The 20,319-nt window shown below is 41.0% G+C and overlaps 1 protein-coding gene across 1 annotated transcript in view; it reads left to right on the top strand.

Annotated features, from left to right (window-relative positions):
* Positions 1-1,525: 1,525 nt before the first annotated feature.
* Positions 1,526-20,319, top strand: part of RHAG (Rh associated glycoprotein) — a gene marked incomplete at both ends in the record, with an annotated part of 29,448 nt that continues 10,654 nt past the window's right edge. The window contains 4 exons of the mRNA XM_080665077.1: positions 1,526-1,682; positions 16,699-16,882; positions 17,483-17,633; positions 20,063-20,210. Of these exons, the coding sequence (XP_080521203.1) occupies positions 1,526-1,682; positions 16,699-16,882; positions 17,483-17,633; positions 20,063-20,210 (640 nt within the window). The remainder of the gene's footprint in view (positions 1,683-16,698; positions 16,883-17,482; positions 17,634-20,062; positions 20,211-20,319) is intronic.

A 20,319-nucleotide genomic window follows, 5' to 3' on the forward strand; every position in this document is an offset into this window, starting at 1 on the left:
CTGCAGGGGAGGGCAGTGGGGGCAAACAGGCCTGCAGGGGAGGGCAGTTGGGGGTGACCCAGACCTGCAGGGGAGGGCATTTAGGGGTGACCCAGGCCTGCAGGGGTGGACAATTGGGGGGACAAGCCCTGAAGGGGAGGGCAGTTGGGGTGACCCAGGCCCACAGGGGAGAGCAGTTAGGGGGGACTCAGGCCTGCAGGGGATGGCAGTTGGGGGCAACCAGGCCTGCAGGGGAGAACAGTTCGGGGGGGGACCCAGGCCTGCAGGGGAGGGCAGTTGGGGGGACAAGGCCTGCAGGGGAGGGCAGTTGGGGGGGACAAGGCTGGCAGGGGTGGGCATTTAGGGGTGACCAGGACAGCAGGGGAGTGCAGTTAGGGGTAATCGGGCTGGCAGGGGAGCAGTTAGGCATTGATCAGGCTGGCAGGCAGAAGCAGTTAGGGGCAATCAGGCAGGCAGGCAGGCAGGTGAGCAGTTGGGAGCAAGTAGTCCTGGATTATGAGAGGGATGTCCGACTGCCCCTTTAAGCCCAATCCCGCTGGATCGGGCCTAAAGGGGCAGTCGGACATACCTTGAGGGGTCCCAGATTGGAGAGGGTGCAGGCTGAGCTGAGGGACACACACCACCCCCCCCCCCACCACCACCTCCATGCACGAATTTGGTGCCCCAGGCCTCTAGTATTGTAATAACTATGTATGGTGTCAGGCGGGTGCAAGACTTACCGGGGGAAGACTTCATGAGTAACATAAACCATTATATAAACCAGTCTAACCAATATGCAGTACACCTGAAATTAATATAATATTGAACATCAACTATAATTTTAAAATTTTAGAAATTTAAATGCTGTGCTAAAGAGACACAGTCGCTGTCCTCAGGAGCAACAGGCCAGTGAGGGGGACAGCCGTTTAAAAAATGTCAGATAAATAACAAGCACCATATAAACACACACACCACCAACTATGGGAAGTGCTATTGCAGAAAAGGTCCTTATTCAAGGAGAGGCGATAGGGAGAAGCTGGGTTAAGATGGGAGGTCAAGGAAGGCTGCTGCGGACGTCACCTTTTATCTGAGAACTGAAGGATGATATGTGTTGGGTGCAGGGTGTGGGGAGAGAATGTGTGGAAAGAATGCCCCATTTACAAAGAACAGCTGGAGGGAAGAGCTAAAGAGAGAAATAATTATTTTCCCAGATTGTCCATGACCCAGCTTATTTCAATACAAAGTCCTATGCTCAGAGGAAGGGCAACAAATGTGAACTATTCAACCAGTCTAATACTGCAATATATGTAGTATACTTTATTATTTTGTTCAATTTGATTACAGAGCATAATTCCCACCAATGGGTGGGACATTTTAACCAGTCTTGCCCATGTTTTTTTTTTTTTTTTTTTTTTTTTTTTTTTTTTCTTGCAATGTCATTGGTATACCTTTAACATGCAGTCCACACACAGAGCAGTCCCTCTGTTTTTATCAACCTCCCACAGCCTGTGAAACCCACAGTGTGTCTCCGTCCTTTGGTACAAACATGAGGTTCAAATTCCCTCTCATGGCCATTGGCCTGGAGGTTGCCATGATTACTTTATTTGGATTATTTGTTCAGTATGAAACGGAACAAAATATTCGCCAGCCGCCCAGCAGCTCCAATTCAACAGATGTGGACAGATTCTTTGAGTTATACCCTCGTGAGTAGGCAATCTACTTCTTATACATTTTAGGTTCTTCAAGGTTCTCAAAATGTGAAATTTTTGAATACTGTAGCCACCTGAGCTCCACGTTGGAGCCCTTTATAGAATTATGTGATAGTTGTAAGTACTAAGGGTATTGTAAATCTATGCTGTGGCATCTGGTCTCTGTAATTACAGTGTTTGGATAGAATATGTGTCTATTAAAATATCAGAACAAGAAGCTACAAGTTAAAATAATTGATAAACTTTTTGTGTTGCCTACCTGTGGCTAAATGACCTTATTTTTCTTTTGAATTATTCATTAGTTCTGCAAAGTATAAAAATAGCACTTCCCACTAAAAAAAATAAAATAAAAAGGAACTTTGGAGGAGAGAGAGTAGAAACAAAGTGGAGTATTTAGAAGAGCAGCCAGGATTTCATGTGGGGGCCCTAAGATATAAGAAGTAGTCATTTAGGGTCATATAGGATGTAAATAGAGCTTTAATTGAAACGAATAGGCTCATGGTTTTATAATATCCTGAAAGGAAGGAAGTTTATTCCTTTGAGATGAAAATTGTGAACACCTAACATTTTAAAAGCAGAATCATTCCCTGAAGATGGTGAAAGAGAAAAGAATGAGTTTAATCTCGAGTTTGGAAGAGCGGCTATGAAATAGTTAATATGACAATTACTACCATACATACACTGATGGCCTATGATGAAGCAGGCCTGTTTGATACCTCAGTAACCATGAAAGGCAGTGGCAATATGTTTCTCTTATCCTGATTGTTTATTTTTTAAATGAAGCTCAAACAATTTTAAATAGTTAAGATTTTTTAAAATGGTAGCAATGCCTATTATAGTTTTATAAAAAAAATATGTAAGCTTTTAAGAAACAATTTGATATTTGTTTTTTCATTTATATACATTTTGAAGGAGTTTATAAAGTGGGGAGTATTTTCATGGAAAAATGATGTAGAGCTACATGACTCAGCTGAAATGCACAATTTCAAGTTAAGAGTTAAAACCATAAGTTGGGGAGTCAGACTCCAAGTCTAGTTCTATGTACATTACATAGATGTCCAAGAAGGTTCTTGATTAAATAATTTCATAATTTTCAAGCTAGAAAATAAACACAAATCAGAAGTCTGTTCAAATCTATATGCTTTTGTACATTTCACTTAAGCATCTAATAAATGTTTTTATTTCATACCAAGCATGTGCCACAGCAAACTTATTAAAAGATAAAAGAAATACAATCTTTTTATTCTAAAACTCTGCTATCTGGTCCACATGTAAACAAAATATACAAGATAAAATGCCAAACTATGATCTAAGATGAGTGTTATTGAAATAAGGTTATCTTGAAAGCCTCATAATTTGCATAATTCAAGCTGAATTCTCTAAATCCAGTGTCAAAATTTCCTAGGTAAAACTTCAATTCAAAATTTGAGGGGAAAAAACAAGTTGGAGAGAATTACTAAACATGCTCATTTTGTCAGTTGCTTAGCAATCATATCACCCTTATACTCGGCTTGCAAAAAACAACAACATGAAAATTAATTCATTTCATGATTTATTAAGAAAATATTTATTAAGCTCCCAATTCTTGTAAAACAATCTTCAGAGCTCTATGCTCTAGGAAGTGAATAAAACAAAACAGACAAAGTAGGCAATGTTCATGCCCTTATGAAGTTTATATTCCAGGAAGACCGACTGCAAACATACAAATATATATGTACATTAATATTTATAAAAATACCTATTTTAATTTATATATGTACACATAGCTACACTCACATTTAGATGGTAATAAAATGCCACAGCAATAAATGAAGAGATATTAATGAAGTAGATACATCTGGACAAGGGAGGATGTCTTTTCAGCCTTTCACAACCAGGGTAATGTGAAAGAAATAAGTCTTAATAGGCCAAGCTACAACTGCTTGCATTTAACTAACTTCTATCATATGCATCTAGAATGATACCAATCCTGTACTGTCCTTGAGAGAATTATACAACTGTCACTTAAATTGCCATATTGTTCTGTGGTTTAAATGAGAAATCTGGTTGAGACAGGCAGTTAATGTATAGTCTAGATCAGCGATTTTCAACTGGTGTGCCACTGCACACTGGTGTACCACAAGAATTTTTAAAATATGCAATACCTGACCTCATTTTCCTTTAGATTGTTAAATTTTAAAAGTGACAATAGTCAACAGAATAGGGTCTGTCAGGTGTAAATGCCCTCTCTTGAACCATAAATATATCGGTCATATAATAGAGTTGTATCTTATTGGTCATGATATGTAATAAGATTGCATCTGGTTCTTGGTACCAGAAATTCTTAAATACAATTATAGATACTTGATTTTTTTTAAAAGTTACTTTGGATCAAAAGGATATATAATTACTATTTTTTTGTAAATCAATCAAAATTATACCTATTTTTTTTGTCACATTGGTAAAACATAGATTTTTTGGTGTGCCGCAGAATTTTAGTAATTAGTTATGTGTGATGAGATGAAAAGGGTTGAAAATCGCTGGTCTAGATAGTTCTTTCTGCTTTGAAGTGACAGTTAATAAAACTAAAAGAAACAAGAGAGTAAGCCATATAGATATTGGGACAAGGACATTTTATGTGGAAGAAATAGCACATGCAAAGGCACTGGGGTATTTAATATATGTAGTGAGCAAGTGGAGAGAATAAAGTCAGAGGTATGAGAGCCTGGGTGCTGCTTGAGCATTGTGAGCACTTAGTTTTTATCCTGAGTGAGTTGAGAAGCCACTGGAGGACTTTGAGAGAAGGAACTAATGTGCTTAGGTTTTAAAAGCTTTCTTCTGGCTGTTAAGTAGAGAAGAGATTGCAGGGGGTGACAGAGATGAGTAGAAAGACATCTTAGGAAACCAGTCCAGTCACCCAGCAGAGAAATGATAGCAGGCTTCACCAAGGTGGTAGCGGAAGTACTGAGAAATGGTCAAATGTTAGCTATAATTGAAAGTGTAGCAGGCAGGATTTTCTGATATATCAGCTGTGTCAAACATGGAAAAAAAAAAAAAGAGGAATCTAAAATGATATCATAGCAGGATTCCTTTTCACTCTTTAAAGGAAACATCAAATTACAGTTGCCAATAATAGTGATGATTAACAATCATTTTGTTGTACTTGAAACCAACAAAAGTTTCTTACTTACAAACAGCGCCCCCCTCCTCCTCACACACACACCACCATGATGGTGACCTCTTTCCCACTTACAACGCAGTGAGGCCAGGATATGGACAGGGGTTGGGGGAAGGGAGGGAGACTTCAATCAATAGAGGCTGCTGGGCATTAAGCAGAACACAAAGTGAAATTTTACATGGGAGGCATCTTCACTCCTTCAAAATGCTGTCCATAACCCAATCTATACTCAAACATTCTCTCTTCTATGAAGTGGAAACAAGGACTAAAATTATGACTAATACTAATCCTCCAGGTCAGCTATATTATCCCTGGTTAAAATATTGTGTAGACTAGCCCTAGGAGCTACATGGTTGTGGTTGTGCATGTATACTTTTTCCTACATTTTAACAATGGATTTCCACAAAACCTGTGGAACAGCATGTCATTGGAGAGAAGATTATTAAATATTAACTAATGAAAAAGCGATGTTCAAGTCAACAGATGTTTTGGGGTGCCTCCGGGAGCCATGCGCTGTGCTAGGTGCAGGGATTCAAACAGAATCCCTGCCTACGAAGCTCACAGTGTATTTCAACAGTTCTCAATTGTAATGTGGTAGAACTTATGAGTTTTTCACAAATAAGTAAAGTAAGGTATTTATATTTTAAACAAATTCAATCAGATCTCTCTCTCTCTCTCTCTCTCTCTCTCTCTCTCTCTCTCTCTCTCTCTCTCATTTCCTTGCATAGTGCTGTGCTTTTGTGAATAATAAAAAAGAAAGAATGATGTTACTTACACAGGCTTGGAATTAGCACTCATCCCAGGCACAACCATGGAATGTGTGGCACTCCTGAATGGCATGTTTCATGTCGTGAATAACCCCAGAGATACGCATTTGAGAAATTAGCTCTATTGGTTGCCATGGCATCTAGCAAAGTGTTGGTCACTCTGTACAGGCAAATAATTTGACAAGGAATAAAGCTTGACCATGACTGTCAGCTAATCCTTGCTAACATGTACACAGACTAGAGAAAAATAAAGTTTAAGAAGAAAGCCCTTTGAGGACTGTTAACATTTTATTAGAGATTCCACAAACACAGTGATGCCTATGAGACAGTAAAACTATATTAATGATCTTTTGGTACATTTTACATTAAAATTCACTGGTCTATCTTGTGCTTTGAAAGGATCTTTTACCTATGGGTGATCTTATAGCATTCTATATTGTTCATAAGAAAAATATTAATTCATGGCTATGCAGATATTCCAAACATTGACATATTTCTATCCATAATATTTTTAAATATACTTATTAATATCATCAATAATCCCCACAGGAAACCCTTGGGAAGTATTAAAAAGCTAATGAGCTTGTAGTGGCAGACACAAACTTTGCAAAACTCTAAATGTTTAAAAATTCAGTCAGTATTCCTGGCAACAAATACTGTCATTTTTTTTCATTGAAATGATAGCCTTATTTCATTCATTTTTCAGGAAACATCAATACCTATCTGAAAAACCATAGTTTATGCCAGTCTTTGTTCTAAGTAAAAATGGAATTTCATGAAAAAAGGTGCTCATTTCATTTATAACTCCAACAATAACAAAAGTGTCTTTTTTTTCTGAGAAAACCATCATGTTTCAGTAGTACATTGTGTGTAACTCCATTTCAGCATACAGATTCAGAGATAATATTAAAAAGACATGCATAAGAAAGTCAATAATTAAAATGAACAATTTTTACTGCTTCATCGAGGAATTATTAAGAAAAACTGGATTTTTTTTCCCCTGAAAGTGTGTGGTGGTAAAAAATAAAAATCCCATGACTACTTGTACAGTTTGGTGGCACTTCTTTCATTCATGCTAAAATGCTAGTAGTTTTACATGCCATTATGTTTCACCATCTGTGGAAATACCAATACACTGAAAAAGGCAAATAACATCTTAGAATTACATGCAATAATTTTAATCTATCAGACCCCCAATACCTTCAAATTACACTTTGGTAACCATGTTAGATATAGGTAAACTGGAAAAGGGTGTACATAGCAATAGAAATTATTTTGTGAATTTTTATACTAACAATGGATTAAATACAATGATTTATTTTTAAGTCTACACCTAAGAATTTGTTCCAGTATTTATTCAGATATCATTCAGTTCATTTGTTACCAAAAGATTTATCAAATCTAGATGTATGTTTCAGGCAAAGGGTAACTCATTTGTGCAGTGAAAAAAATTCCTAGGAAATTGCTGCCATTCTAAATATTGCCTAGAATTGTTACAGTTCCAGAATTAACATACTATATGTGGTTTATGGCTTTACAATAAGATACCAGCCTCCACTAGATCCCTGTGTGTTGCCTTTGAATTGAATAGTTTTGTCTACTTAAAAAAAAAAAAAAAGCAAAAGGCACAAATAGAACCCAAATTTTGGTTTTTACATACCGTTCCCTACTCAGCAGCTCTTTGGAGAAATTGCTAGTTCCAGGTCAGGGTAAAGAAAGCACAAGGTAAGCCAAGTCTATAAAGGCTAATGGGATGGGACTATGTCAAAAAACAAACAAACAAAAAAAAAACAGTGTCCTGCTTGAAGGAGCACCAACTACACAAATTAGGAATAAACAGAATATTAAAAATAATAATGATGTAATAGTAATAGATTATGACATATTGAAACCAACAAGGAGCTCATAGATATACTCCTTAAAGGGAAGTAGGGGAGAAGGAAGAAGTTTTTTACAGAAGAATGCCAACTAATTCATTTAATTGAAGTAATAAATATAGAAAATTATCATGTTGTAATTAAAAACGTAGTAATTGATTCTAGCATAGTTTATCAATAGCTGCTAAAACCATTAGGTGAAGAGTTATTGGAGAATACATGGTCTGAAAGAATTACCCCAGAGATTACTTATTTCTTGTTTTAAATATATTTTTTATTGATTTCAGAGAGGAAGGGAGAGTGAAAGAGAGATAGGAACATCAATGATGAAAGAGAATCATTGATTGGCTGCCTCCTGCATGCCCCTCACAGGGGATCAAGCCTGCAACATGGGCATGTGCCCTGACAGGAATCGAACCATAATCTCTTGGTTCATAGGTCAATGCTCAACTATTAAACCATGCCCTGGCAGGCCAGAGATTACATATTGATTAAAGGGCAAAAAGTACATTCATAAGAACGTGATCTCCCACAACAATCTTAACCAAGTGCTCAAACTTACCATCACAATAATAGGATAAAGGAATTATGTGTCACCTGGTGTGATAAAATGGGAAGTACATAATACCACTTGTATCACATTCCTACCAAAATATTTTGTTGAATTCTAATTATAGTGAAACAATCAAACAAATGCAAACTGTGAGACATCCTACATAATAAAAGCCCAATATGCTAAGTGTCCGACCATTCTTCAATCGTTAGACCAGTTGCTATGATGTGCACTGACCACTAGGGGACACTCTGACCAGTAGGTTAGCTTGCTGCTGGGGTCCGGCAGATCGGGACTGGGTGAGATGGGCCTAACATGCCCTGGAGCCCTCCCATGGTCCCTCTTCAGCCCCAATCGTGAACCTGTGGGGTCCCTCAGCCTGGCCTGCAGGGATTGGGCTAAAACTGGCTCTCCGACATACCCCTAGGGGTCCTGGATTGCAAGAGGGCACAGGCCAGGTAGAGGTACCCCACCAGTGCATGAATCCATGCACTGGGCCTCTAATCTATATATATAAAAAGCTAATATGCTAAGTGTCCATCCAGGTAATGATGTCATGTAGCAACACCCGGCTTCCTCTCCCTAGCAACTAGCCTCCTTAAAGTTACTTCAGCCCAGGAATATGACTTGCTTTATAGCCAGATGGAAACATTTACACTTTAACTAAATGTATGTGAAGCATTTTCCCATGCCTCATCTCATTTGATCCTCACAGAAGTCCTAGAGTAGGTAGATAGGAGACTCAGTGGAATCCTATTTTCTTTTCATTAGCCAGAAAACGGAGATTTAGAAAGCTTAGAAACTTGACCCGACTGAAAAGAAGTAAAAAATGTTGGACTTTGAAAATGACTTCAGGTTTTTTTTTACTGCGCAGAATATAGTCAAACACTGCTTCAGTTAAATATTTTACCCTTTGTTCTCCCTGAGTGTTCTACAATAATAATCTGCTCCATGTTGATATTTATTGCTGTGTTGTTGACAATTACCTGAAAGAGAAGTTGGGGTGCTTCCCTGGGCTGGAAAAAGTTTAGCTACATCAGAAAGCAGGTCTAATTAAACAAGCTTATTCTATATCTATAAAAGGCTAAGTTGACTCATGCATGCGCGATACATATAGAGCTCTCGCTGTTGCCAATCACATGCGTGTGTTTCGATCTGTCATTGTAGATTATAAATTTGGTTGACACTTCTACTATAGAGAAAGGGCAAATAGCGATGTTAAAATATTTCTTCTAATTAATTTCCTTTCAATGTGCATGAATTTATGCACTGGGCCACTAGTACTACATAAAAGACAAAACTCTATGACCAATAAAAAGCATGTGAGAAAACTGATCTAAATTAAGAGTCTAAAGACACATGACAAAGAATAGCTATGAAATTTGAATGGATAATGGGTCAAAAAATCCTATAAAAGGACAAGTTGGGAGAGCTGGAGAAATTTAAATATAGATCCTATATTAGATAATATAATGTATCAATATGGTATTTCTTGGATGTGAAGATAATATTGTGGTTATTTATGAGAATGTCCTTTTGCTTAAGAGATTCATGTTGGTTGTTTGGAGCAAAATGACTTTCAAATGGCTTATAAGAATACATACATGTAAACCTGAAGAAAATATTTACAACTGATAAATCTAGATAAATAGTATAGTGTTCATTATATGATTTTTCTAAATATTTGAAATATGTGAAATTAAACTATTTGGAAGGTGGGGGAGGAAAGATTTTATCTTCAGGATACTATTCTCTGAGAAAAGAGTTCAGTATGCAATCTCAATGGCCCAAAGACTGGAACTCACAAGAGCAAAAAACGATGTGTATGCAAACACCTTGTTGACCCTCAACTACTGAGAAACAAAATATAACAAGAAAGCTAACAAATGCCTAACTGGAAAGTGGGCTGGACGGTTTTTAACACTTGATCCAGAAAAACAATATTTCTGAATAAGAGTCCTATAGTCCCAATTAGAATTCTCAGTGGTCCATTTATTCACACATAACAGGCATTTCCTGAAAAGCTACACATGCCAGACTTTCTGTGGGGGTCTATCATGAACAAGCACTTCATGATTTTGACCTTCAGACTTGCATTCACTTTCTCCTGAAAGAGTGCCTAACTGGCAGTGCTGGCTCAGTTGTCTATCTGAATAAATGGCAGGTGAGCACATAGAGTAACAAAACAGGTAAACGCATAAAAAAATGACATAAAATAAGAGGACATGCACAGTGTTACAGCTGGGTCTGGTAATACTGTGTAGAGTATTTGGTTGGCCAGGTAAAGAAGTGTTGGGTGTGAGAAAGAGAGGATATTGTAGGCAGCAGGCATACACAGGAAATAAGAGGAAAAGAAGGGTTCCATTTCATTTTTCTGGCTATCAGTGATGGCAGAGTTGGAATAATCAGTTGCATTTTAAACATGTTGAGTTATCAGGGCTTGTAAGATATCCTATTGCAAAACAAACATGGAAGTAAAGTAGAATAGAAACACCAGACATTGCCAAATTTATTTTGGAGGCTAAAATCACGCCTGATTGAGAATATCTGATGTAGATATGTCTTGGAAATTCTTGAGACCTGTCAGAAGACTTCACATTCAAACCACTAAGGAAATTCCTTTTTTCCTCTATGAAGAAGATTCTTTATTCCTTTAATAGAAGTCTTGCACCAGAAAACTAAACTTGTGGCCCTATTCCTAGTCCCCACCCACAAAATCTTAGAGCAAAACGAAAGATAATACCTTATCATAATTATTTGTAAACCTTTTAATCCATATATTTTATACAGATCATTATCTGTCAAGAGCTTTCACAACTTTGTTAGCTCTCTTTAGCAACAAAATAAATGAGGTCTTAAGCCCCCTTGTAGCAGAAAGCAGTAACAAAAATTAAATCAGAGGGGAAAAAAATATTGGAGCACAGTTAATATGAGAAATTCTTCCCTCCATAGAAAAGGTCTGGTTTTCCATCAAAGGGGGATGGGGACAGAATCTGAAAAATTATTGCTACCAGTGTGAGCCATTACAAAATCATATAAAACAAATTTTTTCAATAGTTAGTTACTGACTGCTTTAAAATCATGCCCTGGACTGTGTGGCTCAGCTGGCTGAGCATCATCTTGTGCATGTTCCTACTCAGGACACATGCCCCAGTCGCAAGCTTGGTCCTCTGGTGGGGAGCATGCAGGAGGCAGCCAATCCATGTTCCGCTCTCACATAGATGTTTATCTCTCTCTGTCCCTCTCCCTTCCTGACTCTCCAGAAATCAATAAAAATATTTTCAAAGTAAAAGAAAACTAGAGGCCTGGTGCACGAAATTCGTGCACGGGGGTGTGTGTCCCTCGGTCCAGCCTGCACCCTCTCCAATCTGGGACCCCTCGAGAAATGTCCGACTGCCCACTGGGATCGGGCCTAAACGGGCAGTTGGACATCCCTCTCACAATCCAGGACTGCTGGCTCCCAACTGCTCGCCTGCCTGCCTTCCTGGTTGCCCCTAACCGCTTCTGCCTGCCAGCCTGATCACCACCTAACCACTCCCCTGCCAACCTGTTTTTCCCTAACTGCTCTCCCCTGCAGGCCTGGTTGCCCCTAATTGCCCTCCCCTGCAGGCCTGGTCACCCCTAACTGCCCTCCCTTGCAGGCTTTGCCCCCCCCCAACTGCTCTCCCCTGCAGGCCTGGGCCCCCTGCAACTGCCCTCCCCTGCAGGCCTGGTCACCCCTAACTGCCCTCCCCTGCAGGCCTGGTCCCCCCCAACTGCCCTCCCTTGCTGGCCATCTTGTGGTGGCCATCTTGTGTCCACATGGGGGCAGGATCTTTGACCACATGGGGGCAGCCTTCTTGTGTGTTGGAGTGATGGTCAATTTGCATATTACTCTTTTATTAGATAGGATAGAGGCCTGGTGCACAGGTTGGGGGCAGCTGGTTTGCCCTGAAGGGTGTCCCGGATCAGGGTGGGGGTTCCCTTGGGGCGTGGGGCGGCCTTGGCGAGGGGCCTGTGGTGGTTTGGAGGCCAGTCACGCCCCCTGGTGATCCAAGCAGAGGCCCTGGTATCTGGGGTTTATTTATCTTCTGCAATTGAAACTTTGTAGCCTGGAGTGGAGCCAAGCCTTCTGCTTGCTCCATGGCGGCAGCCATTTCTATTGTGTTTTATGTATCTTCTATAATTGAAACTTTGTAGCCTTAAGTGGAGGCCTGGGCTGTCCAGGGTGTGCAGAAAGCTTGACTTCCTCCATCGCCAGGGGCAACCCAAGCCTCCTGCTCTTTCCAGCTCCATGGCTGCTGCCATTTCTGTTTGGATTTATGTATCTTCTATCATTGAAACTTTGTAGCCTTGAGTGGAGGCTTAGGCTGGCAAGGGCAGGCTGAAAGCTTGGCTTCCTCCATTGCCAGGGAAACCCAAGCCTCCCTCCTGCTCTCTGTGGCGGTAGCCATCTTGGTTGGGTTTATTTGCATATTCACTCCTGATTGGCTGGTGGGCCTGGCTTGTGGGTGTAGTGGAGTGATGGTTAATTTGCATATTACTCTTTTATTAGATAGGATTAGTAGATCACAGGAAGAAAAGAGTAGTCTAATTTTAAAAAAAAGCAAAGGATGTTCAGGAAAATAATTTTGTGTAATTAAAAAACAACAGTGAAGTCAATAGAACTTGGTTCTTATTTTTGTTCTATCTCTGTAGTTGTAAATAAATTGTGGAGCTGAAAGAGACTTTGTAGCCTAGAGCGAAGCCAAGGCTTCATGTAATCTAAACCTTCCTTTAAGAAGGAATAATTCTCCAAGAAAGACTTAGTAAAGCCATAGAATAAGCCATGTACTGGTATATTCACTAAGTTTGTTCTTCAACTTAGTTGATGATCTATATTAGATGTCTACATATACAAAATAAATGGCGGAAAAACAACTTGTAAAGAAAAATGAATGTATATGGTCTTCCATACTGATGTCCAGCAGGAGAAAAAAACTGGGCAGCATACTCCTCTGTGACTTCCCTGGAAGCTGCTGACCAAGGACAATTCCCAGAGATCAATTGTTTCCTTTCTCACCCTCCTCATCCTGTCTCTCTAGGGAGGGGGCTCCAAGGAACAATGAAATGGCCAAAGTCTCAATGTGTGCATAGGGTCGAAAGCATAAGTGACACCAAAGTGTGCCTGAATCATGAAAGATTGGTCTGGTTTTCTCAATCTCTTTATGTGAACATTTGCTGCACTCATACAAAACAGACTAGCTGCTAGACCAGCAAAGGACCCTAGTGACTTAATCTGTGATGACTATTCTGTTATTTGCAATAGAGTAATACTTGATATTAAGTTCCCAGGCCTCCAGGGGTCCCTTTTAAATGTTGGGAACCTTTGGAAAGCCAGGCTCTTCCTTCACATCTGGGTATGATCAACACCACAGATTAGTTTATTGGACTTAATTGGCAACATTTCAAATAAATATGGTATACAAGTTGTGTAGGAGAGAAAGTCAGAAAAGTTCTGTGGAGTTGGGGGTGGGGAGTGAAGCCCATAGGGAAGATGCTGCAGATTGGGTTTCTCAAGAAACAAATTCAAAGACAGACGATAGCCTGAAAGAGGTTTATTAGGGAATACCTTAAGGATCCACACCTGTAGCAGAAGGGTTTGGGCAGAGAGAGGTGTGACTTCAGCTGACCCCACAGGAAACTCTGAGACTAGGATTAGCTAATAGTAGGTGTACAGGTGGTCCTTTCCTGAGGCAGGCAATGCTCATGTGAATTAGTCATTAGACACAGGCTACCCTACATTAGGACTGTGACATTGACAAGGCAAGAGCATTTCCCAAGAGAATTGAGAGCTTAGGGCTATCATCTAGCAGCACTTCCTATGGCGAGGGGAAAAGGAAGAAATAAATCTTTCAGTTCTAAGTGGGGGATCTGCCCAGTGCATCAGAGCCTCTCCTGCAGGAGACAGACCCCAAGGGTATGGTCTCCCACCCTAAGCTCACCGTGGGCTAAGCCTGATGGTAGAACAAAGGTAGAGAGAGGCAAGAAGTCATAGCATGTCTCTGAGTGCCGGTGAGGCCAAGACTCTGCCTTGGTTACCCTTACACCCCACAGTGCTCCATGCATGGAGGAGATGGTGTCATCAGGCCTGAATTGAAATCCTGTCTCCACCCTTTGGGTAAATTTTTTGGATCCTAACGTCAGGTTCCTCTGAGATATAGCTTCTAGGCATGTCCTCCCTCGTGCCTATTTGCACTTAAACATCTGGCCACAGTAGTTAATATTAATTCAACACTTACATGTTTAATTTAGCTCCGGTTTTAATTTGTTCCTAGTCTGCTCTTAATTTGCTTTGTCTATCTATTGGGTTGAACCATAAGAAATTGCCAATAGTCAAACTTTCATTGGTAAATTCAATGCAAAAATGTCAATTTTATATAGTTCTATCAAATATATGTCTCACCAACTAAGCTGTAAATTTCTGGAGGAAAAGGGCTATGTTTTGACAATCTCACATTTTGTCATGTGTTTCATTTATATAGTGCATTACTGATACTCCCTCCCACAGAGGGTTATCCCACTCAGAGTCACTTTGTGAAATAGGATCTTTTCAGTATTGCAGATGAGAATACTGTCCCTCAGCCCAGTCTGCACCTCTCCAATCAGGGACCCCTCAAGAAATGTCCAACTGCCTGTTTAGGCCTGATCCCGGCAGTCGGACAACCCTCTCACAATCCAGGACAGAAAATAAATGATTTTCCCAAGGTCACACAATCATGTGATAGAATTTAGGAGCCTGAGCCTACATCTCCAGATACCAAGTCCAATATTTGCTCCCCAAAAGGATACAGCCTTCCTTCTATCAGTTTAGAAATTGCTAACAAACACATTCTCTCATTTGACTTGAACAGTGATTTAGAAAGATTTTCAGGGCTGATACTATTATTTATACCATTTGATATAGGAAGACTGTAGCTCATTCATTTAATCATTATTGCCTTTTTTATTATATGCAGACATTTATACCAAACTCTGGGGAGTAATAGGTGAATATGTCCTAATCCTATCTAATAAAAGAGTAATATGCAAATTGACCGTACCTCCGCTATACCCACAAGCCATGCCCACCAGCCAATCAGGGGCGAGTATGCAAATTAACCCAACCAAGATGGCTGCAGTCATGGAGCGAGCAGGATGCTTGGATTTCCCTGGTGATGGAGGAAGCCACGCTTCCTGCACACCCTGGCCGGCCCAGGCCTCTGCTGAAGGGTACAAAGTTTCAATTATAGAAGATAAATAAATCCCAACAAAAATGGCTGCAGCCACTGAAGGAACAGGAGGCTTGGGTTTTCCCAGCAATGGAGGAAGCCAAGTTCCTGGCCTGCCCTGGCCTCAGCTGAAGGCTACAAAGTTTTAATTATAGAAGATAAATAAATCCCAGATACCAGGGCCTCCACTTGGGTCTCTGGGGGGTGTGGCTGGCTGGCAAACCACCATAGGCCCCTTGCCCAGGCCACCCCATGCCCCAAGGGAACCCCAACCCTGATCCGGGACACCCTTCAGGGCAAACTACTGGCCCCCACCCATGAACCAGGCCTCTATCCTATTTAATAAAAGAGTAATATGCAGATTGACCATCACTCCAACACACAAGATGGCTGCCCCCATGTGGTCAAAGATCCTGCCCCCATGTGGACACAAGATGGCCACCACAAGATGGCCAGCAGGGAAGGGCAGTTAGGACAGATCAGGCCAGCAGGGGAGGGTAGTTGTGAGCGATCAGGCCAGCAGGGGAAGGCAGTTGAGAGGGACCAGGCCTGCAAGGGAGGGCAGTTGGGGGTGATCAAGCCTGCAGGGGAGGGCAGTTAGGGGTGACCAGGCTGGCAGAGGAGGGAAGTTGGGGGTGACCGGGCCTGCAGGGAAGGGCAGTTAGGCATCAATCAGGCTGGCAGGGGAGTGATTAGGGGGTGATCAGGCTGGCAGGCAGAAGCGGTTAGGGGCAATCAGGAAGGCAGGCAGGCAAGCAGTTAGGAGCCAGCAGTCCTGGATTGTGAGAGGGTTGTCCGACTGCCGGGATCAGGCCTAAACAGGCAGTTGGACATTCCTTGAGGGGTCCCTGATTGGAGAGGTGCAGACTGGGCTGAGGGACATCCCCCCACCCCCATGCACAAATTTCGTGCACCAGGCCTCTAGTCTCTTAATAAGGAAACTTACTATATAGTGCAGAAGGACACCTCATTGACCACCTATTACAGTGTGATGCATACTAAATAAATGCCAATACAATGTGACTGATGCTAAAGCTGAAGTATATACAGAAAGCTGTGTGAAAGACACCAGGGAATATTAATTTTCCCTTGTGGTATTGGAAAAACCTACAAGAGGAGGGTGATGCTTGCACTGTGCTTTGTAAAGATTTCTTCAGGGGAAAGGTAAAGGGAAACTCTTCATGGAGAGGATGAAGAACACACTGTGATACTACACAATGTTCCAAGAAAAGGCTCAAACACTGAATAACTTGCCCATGGTCTCATGGTTGTCACTGGAACCCAGCCTTTGGCTGCCCAGTTAATGGTCTCCCTTTACAGTATCTTACACAAAGGCTGTCACATTAAATAAATGAGATATACTATGATATAACACTTTCTTTGTGCTCCCCTAAAGCAGATTTCCCCCCTTTGTTTTTTTTTTGCAGTGTTCCAAGATGTGCATGTTATGATATTTGTTGGATTTGGCTTCCTCATGACTTTCCTGAAGAAATATGGCTTCAGTAGTGTGGGCATCAACCTACTGATTGCTGCTCTGGGTCTCCAATGGGGCACTCTTGTTCAGGGGATCCTGCACAGCCATGGACAGAAAATCCACATTGGAATAAAAAAGTAAGCATTTCTTCCTTTTCAAACATTGTGTTTTCAGAGCAATTGTTTCTCTGCTTAGTCTCTTGACAGCCAGTCTCTGAGCTAGCAAGCATATTGTCTGCCTTACCCAATAGAAGGCTGTTGGGATCCAAGGAGGCAAATCTATGTCTTGCTCTACTGAGCTGGATCATACATGAATGTCTATGTCTTCTCTGGTCTGACTTTAAAGGCATAAAATTATTATTCTTTTAATCTCAGCTACAGGGAACACAAATCTACCATTAGTCATTTTTCTAAGGTTATTTTTGAAATGCAAACACTCTAGAAAATAGGTCATTTATCAGATCAACAAAAATAAAGTAAAACCCGAAATGAGATAAAGAGCAGGTAGGTTAAAATAAAGAAAATGTTAGAGCGACTAAGGAGTGTACAGTGAATAGAAGAGAGGAGGGGGTTAGGAAGTGGGAGAAGCCAAAAGCAGGCCTGGGACAAGTTACTGATGGGGACTGGCATGGAGAAGGGCCTTGCACTCTGGGTAAGGTGATGCTATAGTTTATTAAAACTCACAGTTTTATTTGGGATTTGCATTATTCTTTAATGTATTCTTTCTCTTCCCCTTAGCATGATAAATGCAGATTTCAGTACAGCCACAGTTCTGATTTCTTTTGGAGCTGTCCTGGGGAAAATAAGTCCACTCCAAATGCTGATCATGACAATCATAGAAATTGCTGTCTTTGCTGGTAATGAACATCTGGTTGCGGAGATATTTATGGTACGTGTTAGAGGATTTATACTTACCTAACTTTGGACATGGTTTGTGGTTACAACACATAATGGATGCCTACTCTATGCAGGGACAGACCCTGGCAAGAGTTATATCACAGAAAATAGTAATAACAATCCTCATTTATTTGAGTGCCTACTGTGAACCAGGAGTTTTATAGACATTATCTCATTTTGTTATCACAATACTATAAGGTAGGTGTTATTTTTGTTAATATTTATACAAGAAGAAAAACAAACAATTATGAGCACAGATACTAAATGACTTGCTGGAATCTGGATTCAAACCCAGATTTTTCTAACTCCAAAACTCTTCTTATTACATTACTAGAGGCCCAGTGCACAAAATTCATGCACGGGGGGGGGGGGGGGGTTGTCCCTCAGCCCAGCCTGCACCCTCTCCAATCCAGGACTGCTGGCTCCCAACCATTCACCTACCTGCCTACCTGATTGCCCCTAACCGCTTCTGCCTGCCAGCCTGATCACCCCCTAACCACTCCCCTGCCAGCCTGATTGACACCTAACTTCTCCCCTGCTGGCCCAATTGCCCCTAACTGCCCTCCCCTGCTGACCCGGTCACACCTAACTTCCCTCTATTGCCAGCCTGGTTGCCCATAACTGCCCTCCCTTGCCAGCCTGGTCGCCCCCAACTGTCCTCCCCTGCAGGCCTGGTCCCCCCCAGCTGCCCTCCCCTGCTGGTCCTGTCCCTTCCAACTGCCCTCCCCTGCTGGCCTGATCACCCACAACTGCCCTCCCCTGCCAGCCATCTTGTGGTGGCCATATTGTGTCCACATGGGGGCAGCCATCTTTGACCACATGGGGGCCACCATCCTGTGTGTTGGAGTGATGGTCAATTTGCATATTACCTGTTTATTATATAGGATATTTCCTATGAATGATCAATTCCTATTTCTTTCTCAACTACTAGGTGAATAGTCTTCCCTAAGTCTTTTGTTAAGGCCTAGGTCAAATTTCTTCTTCTCCATAAAAATATCATTGAGTAGCCCAAGAATTATAAATAGAATATTTCTGGGCACTCTCCAACAGGCTGTGTATGCTTCTGTTGAACATTTAATTCAACAGCAATTATTTTGACAAATTTCTAGGTGTCATGAGCTGGTGCTTCAGTGACAAGCAAAATAGTTAAGGTCCCTGTCATTATAGAATTTACAATATAATTGGGGAGACAGACATCAAACAAATAATCATACATTCCCTGACCCACTCATAGGCATGTGCATATGTGTGCATGTGTGCATGCAAACACACACACAAATATTACTATAAATGATAATACATAGTATGAAAAAATAAGTAGAGCGGATTATGACAGAATGTAACTGAAAGACCCAATTTAGACTGGGGAGACAAGGAAAGGCTTTCTGAGGAAATGACACTTAAGCTGGACCTGAATGGCACATAGTAGTTTACTGAGGAGGAAAATCTTAAGTAAATTAATATAGTATCATATTCCTGTCTTCATAAGGACAGAACAATGCCTTGGATTTGGTACTCTGAACTTTCCCTCTAGAGGCAGGAAATGCAGAAAACTGGATTAAATCCATACAGTATGCTAAAAGGGACCTAAAATATATTCCAATGAATCTTGGACCACCAGCTGGTTTTCATGTCATCATATAGCAGAGTGAAAAAATATGGGCAAGACCCAGGCTTTTAAAAAAATATGTATTTTTATTGATTTAAGAGGAAAAAAAGGAGAAGGAGAGAAAAAAACATCAATAATGAGAGAGAATCATTGATTGGCTGCCTTCTGCATGCCCCCTGCACACCCCCCACCCCCGACTGGGGATCAAGCCCACAACCTGGGGAGGTGCCCTGACTGGGAATTCAACCCAGACCTCCTGGTTCATGGATTAGTGCTCAACCCCTGAGCCACACTGGTCGAACTACCTAGGCCTTATGAAGCTTCACATCTTTAAATTGCAATTAAATGAGTTTTATCTGTAATGTCAAGTAAATGCAAAAATTATCTTTGTTTTGTATCACATGCAAGCATAATATTTCACGGAGACACACCCTAACCTGGAAACATAACCTAAAATATATTGAGTGCCCACTAAGGACCATAGCACTTTATGAACATGGTCTCATTTATGTAGCTGGGTAATGTTTTCCCATTTAACAGAACCTGAGATTAAGAGAAGTATGGTAATTTGTCTAAAATCACATCACAAGGAAGTACCTGACCTAGGATTAAAAGTCAGTTCTATGTGGCTCCAAAGCCTTTATAGTTTTTCTATTTAACTGTCTTGCTTTATCCCTCTTTCTCTAACAAATTCTTTCTCTCTTGATCTACTTTATTTTTTATTGCTAAGCCAATAAAGCAGTCCTTTCATTGACTTTCCTCCTGCAGTGAGATTCAGTTTCACCTTTTGCATGAATGTTTTGCCCCTTCAGGCCACTGATATTGGAGCATCAATGACAATTCATGCCTTTGGGGCCTACTTTGGCTTGGCTGTAGCAGGTGTCTTATATCGATCAGGCCTGAGACGGGGACATGACAATGAGGAGTCAGTGTACCACTCGGACTTGTTTGCAATGATTGGTGAGTAGGGATGAACTTGTTCGCTTCTTGTCTATTTGGTCAGGCATGAGGGAAGGTTAACTCCAGCACAGCTGTGAAGATCTTCAAGAAGGAACATCTTCTGAATGCT

This window comes from Plecotus auritus, assembly GCF_963455305.1.
Source record: "Plecotus auritus genome assembly, chromosome: 4".
NCBI classification, from domain to species: Eukaryota; Metazoa; Chordata; class Mammalia; order Chiroptera; family Vespertilionidae; genus Plecotus; species Plecotus auritus.